The sequence below is a fragment of the Agrilus planipennis genome, unplaced genomic scaffold (genome assembly GCF_000699045.2).
Source record: "Agrilus planipennis isolate EAB-ADULT unplaced genomic scaffold, Apla_2.0 scaffold59, whole genome shotgun sequence".
NCBI lineage: Eukaryota > Metazoa > Arthropoda > Insecta > Coleoptera > Buprestidae > Agrilus > Agrilus planipennis.
The window spans coordinates 1,070,562-1,087,167 of record NW_020438942.1 but is presented as its reverse complement, the minus strand read 5'-3'; the positions used below and the strand labels follow the sequence as shown (position 1 = coordinate 1,087,167).

At 35.8% G+C, this 16,606-nt stretch overlaps 1 protein-coding gene across 1 annotated transcript in view; it reads left to right on the top strand.

The window, feature by feature from the left end:
* The window catches only part of LOC108737922 (ras-related and estrogen-regulated growth inhibitor), a 169,664-nt gene extending 153,399 nt beyond the window's left edge, over nt 1-16,265 (top strand). The window contains exons 3-4 of the mRNA XM_025974583.1: nt 4,896-5,077; nt 14,935-16,265. Coding sequence (XP_025830368.1) covers nt 4,896-5,077; nt 14,935-15,193 — 441 coding nt within the window. The 3' untranslated portion in view covers nt 15,194-16,265. The remainder of the gene's footprint in view (nt 1-4,895; nt 5,078-14,934) is intronic.
* Nucleotides 16,266-16,606: the final 341 nt, after the last annotated feature.

The window sequence follows — 16,606 nt, the reverse complement described above, 5'->3', positions numbered from 1 at the left end:
TGACATTGTTAGTTACTTAATAGTGGATTAATATGCAATATTAATTTGAAATCATTTTTTCTATTTTTTATTTACCCACTACAAACTACCTCAAATTAATGAGGGTTGCTGTTGTCACCTCTCGTAGTTTAATGGTCAGATCATTGGTCCGTCAGGCCAAAGGTCCCGGGTTCGATTCCCGGCGGGGGTGTGACAACAGCATCAATTTTTCCCTCATTAATTTGAGGTGGTTTGTAGTGGGTAAATAAAAACTCGAAATAATGATTTCAAATTAATATTGAAGTGTTTTGTTGATGTCGTGCCTTGTAGTTGGTTGACTAAGTTTGAGTTTCTTAGCCATAAACCTTAGTGTTGGTGGATTCACTTCTCTCTAATTGTCCAACTTTTTCAAATTAATTATTTGGAAGAAAGTTGACAGTAGATATGTAATTCGTGTCCGTCTTTTGTCCTGAGTTCTACTCCTAGCAAAGGACTAAAATCAAAAGGACCTAAAACATTTTTGTCTTATTTAGGAGGCCATCAGCTAAAGACAACCAACTCAGAGGGTTAAATAAATAAAAAAGCAATTTTGATTATATTTACTTATCTCACTGTATCTTCTGAAATGGAAGAGATGTCCAAAACTTAGTTTAAGAAATTGAGATCTTTCACGAATGCACTACTGAAGAATTCGAAGTCCTTTTTTGCATCCTGTTTACCTCGTTTTTACAGCAGAATATTATGATGAACATTGAACATGAATGGGTAAGTATTCAGTGTACCCAAAAATAAAAAAAAAATAACGAGGTCGAGTAACAGGACGGTAATTAAGTGTGTTAACGTAGCTTAACGCCCTTTCGGAAACAATGAGTCGTTCGAAGGTAGTTAAGAAGAAATAGCAAGCAATAAAGTTCCGCTTTATTTTATTTTTGGTGTGATGGAACTTTTTATATGGTTCGAAATTTAACGGCGTAATTAATTGCATAAATCGATGAAAGTTAACACGTTCTTTTCGTTCTTTTACTTTGTTTATTTTGGTGTTTGGTATTCGATATTTTTTAAAGAACACGTACTTTATATCATTGAAACTTATTTTCTTCGCACAAATAACTTGATAAAGTTTAAATTGCCTTGGCGCTGCGTTAAATTGCTTTCATTATAATAAGAAATGGAGATGGGTTGGTATAGTCTGTGAGAATGGACATACTGTTTGTTTCAAGAAGTTAGAGATATGCCCCTTCCCTTTATTAGGATGCGCCGTAGCATAATTCCAAATTCAATTATATTTGCCTGCGGAGCTCATTTCTCCACCGATCATCGAGCGAGAACTAGACAAAAGTGTACAGTACCATTCGCAAAATTATTTAAACTGCCTCGTTAAAATTTAAGAATATGCTTTATTTAAAAGCATATTTAGCCGAAAATAATAACAAGTGAATTAACATAACGCTCTACACATCTATAAAACATTTGCTTTGTTTTCTATTGTCAATTTATTTATATTTTTGTTTTAAGAAATTGCTAAACATTTCTAGCCGATCTTCTAGGACCGCCCATCGAGAGCTCTGCTCGTTCAAGCTTGTTCCAACTATTTCTGTCTTGCTTACGCCTAGTGTGTATTCTTTCTATCTTCGCGCAGATTTCTTCAAGGTCACAATTCAATTGAAAAGAGATAACCGAATAGTAGTAAGTGGTGTAGCGCTCAGAGGTTGATTAGGTACCTACGTAAAAGATCAGGGTTGGCTTTATAACTAATTGGTTGGAATTATATCTTTGAACAAGCACTTTGCCCTCCTAAATTTCGTGAGAATGTTGAACTTTCTTTGAAGTCCGATACTGGCAACATGCTCAAATTTTGCTTGTCTGCATCTCTCTCTGTTACACATCAGTTGATGTAATGCTATTCCTTTTTCCTTATCAGTGTCCGCTGCAATTCCTACCTGACATCTCTTTACTATGTTTACGATATTCCCTAAAACGCCTGTCGTGTGTAAAAGTAGGCGTTGTGTCAGCAACTGCTCTAGTCTCGTTAGAAGTTGAATGAAGAAAAAAATGCGACAGGTTTATTGCGGACTATGCCAATTTCTAACGTCCCAACTATAGGACACCTTCTCAGGTGTGAAGGGTAGGTTAGAGATATTGGAAACAGAATCGAGAGTTATGGGGGACAGACGCAGACCTAGATTGGACTACTGTTTCGCAAATAGTTGGAGATGTTGCTCTTATTTTCGAGAAATGTAAAAACTGGTTCAAGATAGGAAGAAGGGGGCTAGATTGATGCCCAACCAGTCTTCCATCTGAAGATCTTGTGGTGATGATAATTATGATGATAATTTAACCGAGCAGCTTGCTCTAGAGGTTTATACTAGAGATAGGACGGGTACCCAGTTTGGCTCCGGTCGAGTACCAGATAATGACGCCGGGTACTCGGTTATCACTATCCGGCGCAGTCCTAGTTCAGACTATTGCTAACCATTTGGGAGTATGTACATCGGTTTGATTCCGGTTTTTCTGTGGTTTGCTTGGATCACGTAGGTAAATGTTGGGGTGGTCATATTCCACAGATAATCATTTACTCTTCTATGTCTTTATTTCGCCTGTCTCATCTTTTTCACCTCCATCACCATCCACCAATTTCCACGATTCCTAAAAGGATGGGCAAGAGGGCCTTTCGCCTACCCTTCGGCATGGTCCCGAGGAACTACGTGGTCAGTATTAGTAGCTAGTGGGAATGAAACACCTAAAAGTTTCTTAATTAGATATTCATTTTTTGGGACGTGTTGATAGTTATATTAAAATTCCTACATTATTTTTATCTTCCTTATCAGTAATAGGGACACCACAGGCAAATTGGTGCAAAAACGTGTAGTCCATGTTTGATATTTCAATGTTACTTACGAGGAAAATTACTCGTAAGTTTTGTGATTGTTTTGAGGGGATGCTTATTTACCCGGTTGTTATGTTAAGTATTGCATTGCGTGTAACTTAAAGTTGACAGTTCTCTATTAACCCCAACCAAATGCTTAATTAATCAGAAAACATCAACACTAGAAATAACTCAGCATATTTATTTTTTAGGTGACGATGCTTTAATGGTCCAAAGTCTACTAACAATAATTATCTGTATATGTTTAAACTCAATAAATATTTCAACCTACAACTGATTTGAGATAATCCACCACCAGTAGGAACGCATAAATTACAGGAATGTTTGTTAACGACGGGATAGATAGAGGAAAATTAATGTGGGAAATGTTGCCTGTCTTAAGTGTGTAGTTTGCATAGCAAAGCAATTCAATTTAATCTGACTCTGATATAAAATCCATAAAAAAAAACGTATGAGACGTAGTGTCGCCACACACCAATGAGTAAGACTTATGTGAAAACCAAATTGGACAAATAAATCCTATCAATTAAATTTATGTGAATACTTTGTGGTCTTTTTCTTCCTGAAATGGAAACTATGCGTATAATATTGAAGTGAATTTTTAAATAAATCAACAAAAAGTTGGAATGCGAATTATTTGACCCACATTGAAAGAAATTACTCTTAGGATTGAATCAAATTCCTGTGATACTGACTTGGTTTATTTGTATTATCAGAATTTATGGTTTACAGAAAATTTATTAGTTCCATTAAGTTAAAGTGTAGACACGATGTACTAAATTATCCTACATGGAAATTTTATAACTTTCGCTAACTTCCGTTTAAGCGGGAAGTAGGAGTTTGGAGTTATTTCAAAATAAATCAAACGCAACAATAAATATTTTAGACATACAGAAAGTGAAATGTCTATTTAAGACACTAGTAAGGCCTAAGAATGTCTTCACTGACCAAAGGTTTCTATTTGAAATACAAAAACATATTAGGAATGCGTCTCGGCAAAAATTTCTTCGGAACTATTCAACACAGATATTTGATCATCATCATCATCATAAGGTCGTTTGTCCTAAGACTGGTTGGACACGCACCTCCACTCTTTCCTATCCTGAGCTAATCTTCGCATTATCCTAAAACTAGAACAGTCCGCATCCTTAATAATTTGCGAACAGTAATCTAATATAGGTCTACCTCTACTCCTCCTAACTCCTGTTTCTGCCTCTAATATGTCTCTGACTAGACCTTCATGCCTAAGAAGGTGTCCTACCAACCTATCTCGCCTATTTCTTACTGACTTTCATTGAGTCCTCTGTTCTCCTATTCTTTCTAATACTTCTTTATTTCTAACCTTCTCTATCCACGGTATCCTCATCATTCGTCTGTAACACCACATTTCGAACGCTTCTAACCTTTTCTTTTCCGATGCGCTCACCGTCCATGTTTCTCACCCGTACCGCGTCCCAAACGTACACATTTAACAATATTTTTCGAATTTCTAAATAAACCGTTTGCGAGCACAGAAGTAACTCGACCCTGCTCTATATGATACTTGGCATTTTAATTCCACAGAAGACAGAAGAAATCATATTCAAGCATTTTGTTCATTACATTAGCAATTGAAAATGCAAAAATTTTTGAAGCTGAATCTTGAAAAGATTATTTCCAAGAAAATGTAGATTTATCAATTAGCTATTCTCATTTGTAAAAATATGACGAGGTGAATGAAGGTTTCAACAAAACAATGAGCTAAAAATTATCGTTCTATTAGGGATTCGTACCATATGACGCCTTGTAGGACATGTCGATATTCACGATAAACGTGGATCGCATCAAACATTCCTAAGCCCACGATTATTAGCAAATCTGTTAAGATAACGCTTACTTCACCGTCTTTGATTACTTAGAGAACTCTTTGAATCCAAATAAAATGCTCTGTCCTTCGAGTTTCTTTATAAACGTTTTACCCTGTATTTGAAGTACGAGTGTTGAGTCAAATTCCAAATTTTACTATTTGTTTTTCTTTTTTTAATTGTAGAAAAACGGATGCCTGTATGAGCACTTACGATGGGGCGAAGCTTTCGTTGTGGTGTATTCCGTCACCGACAGGCAAAGTTTTCACGAAGCACAGGAGTTATTAAGTCAACTTGCCAAATTGAAACTTCCTTCCTACTACACCAGCTTACTTCTTGGCAATAAAAGAGATTTGGATCACTGCAGGTAAGACACACGATTAGAAAAATGCTTTTCTGTACTTTTCCTGACAGATAACGCGGATTTTATATTATACTTAAAGTTACCTAAGAAATGTAACGCAATGTGACCCCTGTTTTCGATAATTTACTGTAAGTTCAAATTTGCTGTTGCCTTTTTGGTACATTAAGAAATATTTTCTGAAATTTTTGGACACACCGTTTTCTTCGCCAGGATGCGCTCTTCCTGTCTGATAAAACTCGTTTTACATCAACCTTAAAATAACGTAGAAAATGAACCTCAACGTGACGCTTGTTTTCGTTAATTAACTGTAAGTTCATATCTTGACGTGTCTTTTTGGCACATTAAGAAACATTTATTGAAATTTTTGGACAAACCGTTTGATTCGTCATGATGTGCTCTTCTTGCCTGATAATACCGATTTTATATTAATCTTACAATAACGTAAAAAATGCACCTCAAAGTGACGGCTGTTTTCGATAATTTACTGTATGTTCATACATCTTATGTCTTTTTGGCACATTAAGAAATATTTTCTGAAACGTTTAGGCACGCCGTTTTCTTCGCCAGAATGTGTTCTTCCTGTCTGACAAAACTCGTTTTACATCAACCTTAAAATAACGTAGAAAATGAACCTCAACGTGACGCTTGTTTTCGTTAATCAACTATAAGTTCATATTTTGACGTGTAATTTTGGCACATTAAGAAACGTTTATTGAAATTTTTGGCCACACCGTTTGATTCGTCAGGATATGCTCTTCCCGTCTGACAAAACTCATTTTACATCAACCTTAAAATAACGTAGACAATGCACCTTAAAATGACGTTTGTTTACGTTAATTGACTGTAAGTTTATTCATTGGCGTGTCATTTTGGCGCATTAAAAAATACTTTCTGAAATTGCTCGACACTGTCTTATTCTTATTTTAAAAATTTTGAATTTTTCATCAACACCGAATGCATATCGTTCGCGCTGAGACGGGGCATCCGCCTGTGAAAGAATTTTTCCGATAGGTCCTACCGTTTTCCAGCTACAGCTCGCAATACGTCAAACTTAGGAGCTGTGCGCTCGCGAACGTGGCCGCGGTTAAAAATCCATAGCTCGGCAGATGTACGTCCGATCCGTGCCAAACAGGGCTCGTTCGAAGCCCAATGGATGCGGCAAGTTCTCGGCGGAAGCAATTTTAAATTTTGACACTCCTGGTCCGCGTCAAAGCCGACCCAATTCGCGCAATTTGCTTTTAGTTCGTTTCAGTGTTTTCCTGAGGCCACACGATGGCCCGTACTTCCGGACTGAGTAGTCCGATCTCCATGGGAGTATCATCAAAATTTTCTTGAGATACTGTTCTTTGCGCCAAGAGTAAAAGCGCCCACCTATGAAGTTCCGTTTCGGAGTTATGACTGTCGGAAGTTTTAGCCAAGTGTTATCTTCGAAATCGAGAATTAAATTGTATATTAATTTTATGATAACGTAGAAAATGTACCTCAGTGTTACGCTTATTTTCTATTATTGATTGTATGTTCATATCTTGGCGTGTCATTTTGGCACATTAAGAAGGACTGCCTGGAATTTTGGACATACTAGTTTATTTGCCCAGATTTGCTCTTCACAACATGGAAAATGCACCGCTTTTGGATAATTGGTTGTGAATTCGTATTTTATGGTGTCATTTTGGCACATTCGGAAGTATTGTCTAAAAGTTTCGGGCATACCATTTTAGTTTTCAGAGTGTGCTTTTCTTAACGCTTGTTTTCGATAATTTGTGTTAAGCTCAAATTTTACCGTGCCTTTTTGAATAAGATCGTTTGTTGTAAGACTGATTGGATACCCACCTCCACTTTTTCCTATCCTGAGCTGGTCTTCGCATTTGTCTAAGACTAGAACATCCTATATCCTTAACTATTTGCGAGCAGTAATCTAATCTAGGTGTATATCTATTCCTAATTACTCTTATTTCTGTTTCTAATATGTCTTTAACCAGTCCTTCATGCCTGAAAGGGTGTCTTACGTGAGTAGTAAGTAATTAATTCAATAGCAATGCGCGAATTAAGTTTCGGGAATTTGAAACTTTGTTTTTAAAAACGTTTATTAAAAACTAGAAATTACAATCGACTTCCTTATTAGAAGGATGAAAAGTAACTTACTCTAAAAACTATTCTTTCTTTTCTCTACACATAAAAAATGAAAATACATAATACATATATAAAAAAAATGATGAGGCATTAGATTTAATGCAATACATAGAACATACGAGTAATATAATACTCAATGCTTAGCGTGTGAAATATAGGTGAATATAACTCGCGCATGTGTTGATGCTTAAATTATGTGGTCCACGAACTGAATGCCTACATTCAGGAAATTGTTAGGTAACAAGGCGCCTGATGATGATTTTTTCAGTACTTTTTAAACAATAAACGCTTAGCGCATTTCTAATTCCATTGCGGAAAATGTAAAGTTCACGTGTGGATAATTAACGTATTTTATCGTTGAGTTCCGAACTAAAAGTTCCGGGTTTATTACGTCCTTACAAAAGCTATTTTCTGCGACTCATTTCTATAGATAATTAGATGAAAGACAAAATAAATAAATAAAACTTTAAGCGAAATTTTGCTACTGATATATTGTACTCTACTTATTCAAACAGAACACAATTGAATTTGTATTTATTATTGTATTGTGTGTTATTTTGAAACGAACTAATACACACTTCGGTTCTGAGTACAATTCTTGTATAGTTTGTTGCAATACCATCAATCACAAGCAACTAAACAGTTGAATTTTGTGTCAAACTGTTAGATGATGACGCCTCCACTTGCAATAAAACAGTTCCTTTATATTGTAGCGAGCACGAGCGTGTTTGTGTGCGATCGGGCATACGTGTGTGTGAGCGGCTTATCGATTCGCCGACTAGCCGCGGGCGCCTTTCTTCTTGGGCGCCGTATCTGTAAACGTGTGTGTCGTACCTGCGTTACGGGAAAGCAATTAAACCGTTCGAATAAACCAAACTTTTCCGGACGGCTCGAGAATGTTCCCGAAAGCAGGCAAGGGAGTATAAAAAGGAAGAGACGATCGCCGATGAGGAGAGAAATAAATTGACCGCTGAAGAAGTGAAGGAGTAGAAATAAATTGACCGTTGCAGAAGTGAATCAAGAATAAATTGACAGTGATAGAAGTGAAATAAATAGAACAGTGAATAGTAACAGTAGTGTAAATAAATAGAATAATTACCTAAGTTAGTAATAACTTAATAGTGTTTTTAAGTCCTTTAATAATAATTAGTGTAAATAAATAGTTTTTGTTGTTGTGAGTCTTAAAAGTTAATTTGTTAAACCTACGAACATTACAATATTGTCCACCAAACACGGTGATATGTGGTGCTAGTTCTTACCAATGTAATGGCGAATGTATTCTTGAAGTTCGTCGAACATTTTCAAATTCATTCGGCAATAATTAAAAAATTTTGAAGGTTAATTTCTTAAATCTCCATCCAATTTTTGTGACTGCCCATTATAATCAGAGCACACAACGCAGCTAACTCAATAACCTCCATCTGACAGTTGCTTGTAGTTACATTCCACGTGAGCGCACACCTAATAACCAAACAGTTTCGTTGCATTTTAGTTTTAATACTTACCCAATGGTTCACTAATAAGAAAAATCAGATCCCTGTCCTGTTGAGATGTGATCAGCGTTAAGGTGAATGCGTTTAACTAGTAGGCGACTGTAGGACTGTTTCCAAACGAGCAAACTCCTAATAGAAATGATTTATGCCAATATCAAGTTTCTAATAATAAATAGATTTTCAAACTAACGGCGACTGTTTCCTGCTGTTGTTGATATGTTTCGACATCAATAGAAGATGTGTACGTGTATATGTGTGTGTTTCGTTGAGTATAATTTACGGTTAGAGCATTTTGCAAATAAGGAAAGTGATCCGGGAGACACTCCCTTACGAAATGTGCTTCATTTGGACGGATGACGAGGGAGGAAGAAAAAACGAAAGACTACGTCCGATCCGACAGCTATAAGTCTTAGTCGCTCCAATTATTACGACGTTTGCAACTAAACAGCAACATTCCACCGTATTCAAATGCATTACCGTTGCGTGACGGACATAAAAGCCAATAATTTTCCAGCGAGACGCTTAAATAAAGCTATTCATTTTATTGTAATGTTATACGTATCCTAGGGAACATAAGTGGGCACATTTATCGCTACTTTCGCATATGTATTAGAATGCATAATCTGCTTCAGATAAAAAAATTTTCGGGATTCCACTTCTCAAAAAGTAAAACCAAAAAGCCTGTTGCATGTTTCTACCTGCATTTCCGAATATCCTTGAAAATATTTAAATAAGTTGTACCCTGTAGTAACATTATTAAGAGGAAGTAAGCTGGAACGTATGTTCTGTAGCATACAAAATTAGTTCTGACATATTTTACCCTATTGGGCTGCAGTTGAAACGATGTAACGAACAGTTTATGTTGTATGTTCTATATTAATTACGAGCGACTTCGTTGATCCATATCCATTGCTAATTGATTTTGTATTTGTTAAACATCAAACTTTTGGATGTTTCACATCCACCAGTCCCCCCAAGTTCGCCACAGAATAGAGTGGATAGCACTTTTTAGGCTCCATTTAGGAAAGAAAGATGAGACGGACGACATGAAGACAGAAGAGAAGAGAATGATTATCTGCGGAATATTACTGCTCCAGCATTTGCCCAAGTGATCTACAGAACCTACAGAAGAACGTGGACCAGAGCAGATGGCCCTGGAATCGAACTGGCATCCCCCTCAATACTAAGGCAATGGCCGAAACTTTTTGACCATACCGCTCAGTTTGGATGCCTTAAAACAACTTTTTTATGTTCCTTTCCCACCAGGGTAGTAGACCCTATTCACCCTCCTTTTAGAGATGGTGAGAATACCCATTAGTGGTGATTTGGGGGTGACAGATGAGACGGACGAAATGAAGATAGAACTGGAATGAAACGTTGTTTGTGGAATATTACTGCCCAAGCATTTAGACAAGTGATCTACAGAAACTACAGAAGAACGTGGACCAGAGCAGATGGCCCTGGAATCGAACTGGCATCCCCTCAATACTAAAGCAATGGCCGAAACTTTTTGACCATCCCGCTCAGTTTGGATACCTTAAAACAACTTTTTTATGTTCCTTTCCCACCAGGGCAGTAGACCCTATTCACCCTCCTTTTAGAGATGGTGAGAATACCCATTAGTGGTGATTTGGGGGTGACAGATGAGACAGATGAAATGAAGATAGAACTGGAATGAAACGTTGTTTGTGGAATATTACTGCCTAAGCATTTGCCCAAGTGATCTACAGAATTTACAGAGGAACTTGGACTAGAGCAGATGGCCCTGGAGTCGAACCGGAATCCCCCTCAATACTAAGGCGATGGCCAAAACTTCTTGACCATGCCGCTCAGTTTGGATGCCTTAAAACAACTTTTTTATGTTCCTTTCCCATCAGGGCAGTAGATCCTATTCACACTCTTTTTAGAAATGATGAGAATACCCATTAGTGGTGATTTGGGAGTGACAGATGAGACGGACGAAATGAAGATAGAACTGGAATGAAACGTTATTTGTGGAACATTACTGCCTAAGCATTTACACAAGTGATCTAAGGAAACTACAGAGAAACTTAGATCAGAACAGATGAACCTATTAAAAACGGGGTCCTCCTCAATGCTAAGCAATGGTCAAAACGCTTAGCTATGCCTCTCAGTTAAAGAAAGCTTTTAGACTATACCATTGTTAGCTAGGAAGACCCTCTTCATTCTCCTTTTAGAAATCGTTGGAATGAGTGACTGGTGGTTGGGGAGATAAATATGAGACGGGGGAGAATAAAACGGGAGAGAAGAGAAAGATTTTTGGTGGAATATTACCACAGAAAACTTGGATCAGAGCGGGTCATCCTCGGGAGGACATTACGGTCTCGCTAAATTCCTTGAGGATGCCAACCACAATTGTTGGATAAAAGTCATATAAATCGGTGTTCTCACCGAAAGAGGAAAATCAATTCTGTACCACGGCCATCAAGCTACAATATGTAGTAGGTACTATCCACTTAACACCAGTCGTGAAAATAAAAATTCGACCAAACCATTTTAATCTAGGTAGTACCTAGGTACTTGGTACTTATAGTTCATTATTAGTGATTTCTATGGAAGTTGACTGTTTATTCGTCAGCCCTTTGTCAGTTTTACAAATAATTGTAATTTTACCTAAAAATCCAAAAAAGAAATATGTACGTATGTATTTTTGAGAAGCCGGGCGAATTTACCTCTCACCAAAGACATTTACACATACAAATGTAATTGCTAAATAGAGGCAACAACTTCCACATGTCACTTGCGGTTGTATGTCTGCACCTACTTCCGATTTAGCGTTGTCTGTGTCATGAGACTAGAGACTAGAAAATATTCAATCTTATCTAGTGACAAGTGCGCGAACATGGGTGATGCATGTTAATAATAAGCAGTGGTCGGTTCGGTTATTAATAATTCCTCTGATAAGCGGCTGTCTTGAAGAGAAAACTGTCCGAATCGTGGTCAGGGTCGGACTGGTCGATTGGGCGATCGGTCAGGTGGAATCCGATTGATTGGTCAGCCAGTTGTTGGGACTGGAAATTGATAACTTTTTTGACAATGAAATGAAATTAAAGGACTGCATCTGAGGAATGCTACGCTAATAATTGAAAAATGTTAAACAATTCCTTATACGGTTCTAATATATCGACCATTAATCATTCCAGCTATTACATAATAATACGGTAACATCTGAAAATGACAGCCGAATATTTTACCACAGTCTCAATTTTCTATTTTTAATAATGTGCTATTTAATCATGAGCATGTTTATCAAAGTCATTGGAGTAGAAGATCTAGGTAGTAATTTGGTAATAATTGAAAATGCTGTCCAATAATACGTTAATAATCGAAAATATTAAGCGGTTAATTGAAAAAATTGATAAATATGTATGTTAACAAACAGAAATAGTAATAAATTATTGCGATCCGCGTCTGGCAGTTTCGACAGAATACAGACCACTTCGAATTATTTTATTCGATTAAGCTAACGTTGAGGTTAGCTACGCCGGCATTCGTGTCAGCAAGTAGATATCCATATATTTAAATGGACCTTGTTGGAGCATACGTAATCCTAAAATGTAGCGTCGTACTACAGATGGCGTTTACCGCGCCATTTGTGGTATTTTTCAAAATAGTAATAATCGAATATATGAGGTAATAACTCATTAATAATTGAATATATTAACTTATAATCGGAAATATTGGACAATCAGTGGATAATAATTAAAATTATTGACCAATAATTTTTAACATTCAGTGTGGAGCACCCAAAGCGATTTTTTTTCCAATTCCGGCCCTGATCAATTTATATTGCTTAGTAATTTGTCTGTCTGCATGTGACACGACGACGTGTCTGCCTTCTCATTATGAATTGAACATTTTTTTAAGAGTTAATAATCCTATGTCGTTTTTAGACTTAAGTTTTTTCACTTGAGTTGTTATTTATTTCTGCCTACTCCTTGCAATAACCGATAGAACTTCTTTATAAAGATTATTTTGATAAGACCTCAAAACTGTTAATATTGGTCATTTTTGATTTCAAAATATTTTCCAGAATACCTTTCTTGCAGTTTTGTTATTGATCCTTCAACTATTAAATATGTTATATCATAATTAGAAAGTTCTAAAAAGGAAATTTGGAGCTTGACGATTGTCAGTTAGTTGACACTCCCAAAAGCGTGTGCCAAATTGTCACACAAATGTTTTGACTGCATTTAGACTCCTCGAGGTCCTCCCTTGAGGGCCAGACAAAACGTCCGCGACTTCGGTGATACACTTTTGTTTTCTATTCACGATATTGCGATGCATCTGGGTTGAAAATTTCATAATTAATGAGCTTTTTATCGACGAAATGAACGGTTAATTGGCATGCTAAAGAGCGAACCGTCATTTCACTTTTACTTATTACTTTGACAACATACCGTTATCGAACAACATGAGCACGATTTACTGATAACATTTAGACGTAGCTAATTACTAATTATATCCCGGTTTCTCGATTTATAAAGCGAACTACTTACCAACCAACCCAGGCTGCTACAGGTTTTTATGTACATGTGTACCTGTAGGTACTTCTAGAAGGAAGTGCAGTTTGTGCAGTGATTGAACTAATTTTAAACTAAATAAAAAGCAGAACATTCATTTCATTATTTTATTATTGATACTTAATTTTTAATTGCCTCACCATACATACAAACTTGTGGCTTCTTCAGAAGTTACAATAAACTTAAAATATACTAAGCATTTGGGGTTTGTATCAATTTGACAGTTATGGAGGAATTTACAGACTTGTATTTTTTGCCACTAATTGTTATAGTGGGATCAAGTAATAAACCATTAAGAATGGATTAAGATCTTGGTCAATAATTTATCGAAATTATCATCACGCAAAAGTGAATAAGTCCATTTTTAGGAATTTGGAGTTGTACATCTTTTCTGACTGAATGTGTTCAGTGGAATCAATAAAAATCCTTATTTTCAACCTAAAGTAGAGCGGTCCATTTGTAACTAGATTAGAAAGTATCTGAAATCCATCAAATGTAAAGAAATCCATATAGAATCTAAAATATAGACTTCCATAATTTATTGAAAAATCGTTACGATCATTTGGTTACTCGCTGATCCATCTAAACAGTTAAATTAAACATGCTACAGCAATTTCATAACTTAAAATTGATTTGCTGCAGAGTTTGGAGAAGGGTGGAGGGCGAATCAAGATTTACTTTGGTTCCAGGATTTTTTGGATATCTGATAATCCTATTGAAAATGCAGAAATGCAAGAAGATAATCATAGAACTTGTATTTATCTTGATGAAAACGGTGTCTTTTACATTTATTTGATATAAAACACAATAAAATTGTTATACTGTAAAGACAGAGTCCTTCCTTTGTTTTGTGTGAATATAGCACTATTAACATCTGGCAAGGAAGACTTAGGGATAGCTTTAAGTAAAATGGAAGCGGTCCTGACAAAACTGTACTGTATGAAAGGGAATAAAAAGTAGGGACAGAGCGAATATAAAGATAAAAGACGAAAAATTAGAGGAAGTGATTGATTTTAGGTATCTAGGATGTCAGATAAGTCAGGACGGAAGGAGTAGTAGGGATATAAAGCAGAGGATAACGAAGGGTCGTGTCGCCTTTAATAAAAAGAAATCACTTCTATGCTCGCGAACGGTTAATTTAGACATTCGAAAAAGATTGTTAAAGTTATATGTTTGGAGCACGGCGCTATACGGGTGCGAAACATGGATAGTAGGCGCGGCGGGAAAGAAAAGATTAGAAGCGTTCGAAATGTGGTGTTACAGGCGAATGGTGAGAATACCGTGGATAGAGAAGGTTAGAAATGTAGAGGTATTAGAAAGAATAGGAGAACAGAAGACTCTACGGAACTCAATAGGAAATAGTTTAGTAGAACACCTACTTGAGTAAGTAGGGCTAGAGATAGATCTAGATTAGATTACTGTTTACAAATAGTTTAGGATGTGGGTTGTTCTAGTTTTAGGGAAATGCGAAGATTAGCTCAGGATACGAAAAAATGGATCTCCTCTCTAATAGAAATCCCAAGTATGATAGTAAAACCTGCTAAGTTCTGAATGGACTTAATCACTTTTGGCTGGGTGCTCGTCATTTTACCCAATCAGCCACCAAACTGATTATACTGACTATAAATGTAATAAAAAATAAATCATTTGTAAGTAAAGCTTGTGTTTTTCTATTTAATCCATCTGTTTATAGGAAAATCTGCGTGGACGATGGCCAAGAAGTATCCCTTCAATACGGATGTCAATTTTACGAAGTTAGTGCCGCAGAAAACTTCGCCGGGGTGTCACTCGCCTTCCAATCTCTCCTACGGGAAGCACGTTCTGTTCAACTCTTGAAGGCACTTCCTATCAGGCGAAAACTGGGGGTGAACAGTGTCTCAAAAGTGCTGGGCAACATCTTTGGGAAAAATTCTAAAGGAGATAGGAAGAAACGGCCTTCACTTAGCATATAGTTACTAACATTATTTGTTGTTAAGTAAACCCTATGAACAGTTATTATTTTAAGCAATAAGAAAATGTATTATATTACTGACGATGTAGATAATATTACACGAAGAAAAGTTCCTTTAGATAGTCTTATTTGTGCCAACATCAAGGAAATCAAGTCTTTTTTGTCAAAAGCAGAATTATTTCGGATGCCAAAATTTACGCGGTCAGGGTGGAAATACAGGTACACCTACCAAGTAGTATATACTAATAATTCGTTAATCAGCTTGTAGATCAGGTTCAGTTAATGAAAAAATGTTAACTATCCAAATTTGGTTGTACCCGATCTTAGAGCCTTTTGCGTCTCATATTGCCATTTAAAACCAACATTTTTTTGGTTACGTGCCATATTCAATTGAAAAATGGAGATGATTGAATAATTTAAAAAACAAAACTATTTTGCAACTGTTATTTAAGAAAAAACACAATAATTAATTAGATAATAACTGCCTTTAGAATGAGAAACCTTAAAACATTTTAATTTTTTTATTTCTTTATTCAAACTTTTAGTCATTTAGTTTAGTAACTCTCCTATTGTTCCGTCCTGATAACAGTCCCATGTACCAATATGAATCCCGTAAACAGAACAATAACTATATATTACGATAAATCAAAAAACATTTTAAATAACATTGTAACAGTTGCCATTGTTTTGTATACTACATTTCGCATCCTCAACAGGTGAAAACAAGGACAAGAGGTATATTATTACCAATTACTTCTTGCCTTTCCCCATAAACTAATACAGTAACATACTCCCTTTTGTCCTATAATTGATCCGAATTGGTGCAAAACCTGTTGTACAAGTCTATTACAATAATTTTTCATGTTAAAAGATGCATATATGAATAAATGTTGTAAAACTCATATTGCGACAAGAAGACTGCAAATTAGTATGATAATTAACGCAGTGTATGCATTTTTGATTTCCTTTCTTTTTATATAAAATCAAACTTTGTTAACGTGCTTTAAAACTTTAGTGTAAATATATGGTAAATTTTTTACATAATAAATATATGTATCATATGTAAATACCTGATCTCGTAAGCATGNGTTTTTTATAAAGGATTTTTTTTTATTAATCTATACTGTATAAAATGTACTTTCAAACGACAAATAAACATCCATACTGTTTTACTTCCATTGCCAATAAGATCAAAGTTTTCCTTAAGCCTAAGCCTTGCAGTAATTGATTGAGGGAAGCCTCATGGATCAATTGTCAATTGTTTCTTTCGACGAATGATTTTTATTGAAAATAGCAGGTACATTAATAAAGAATATGCCATTTAAAAGAATGTATGGTTAATTTACTGATTTTAATAAAGGATGCAAATGTAAATAAAATATTTTGATTTATTTATTAATAATTATTATTTTGA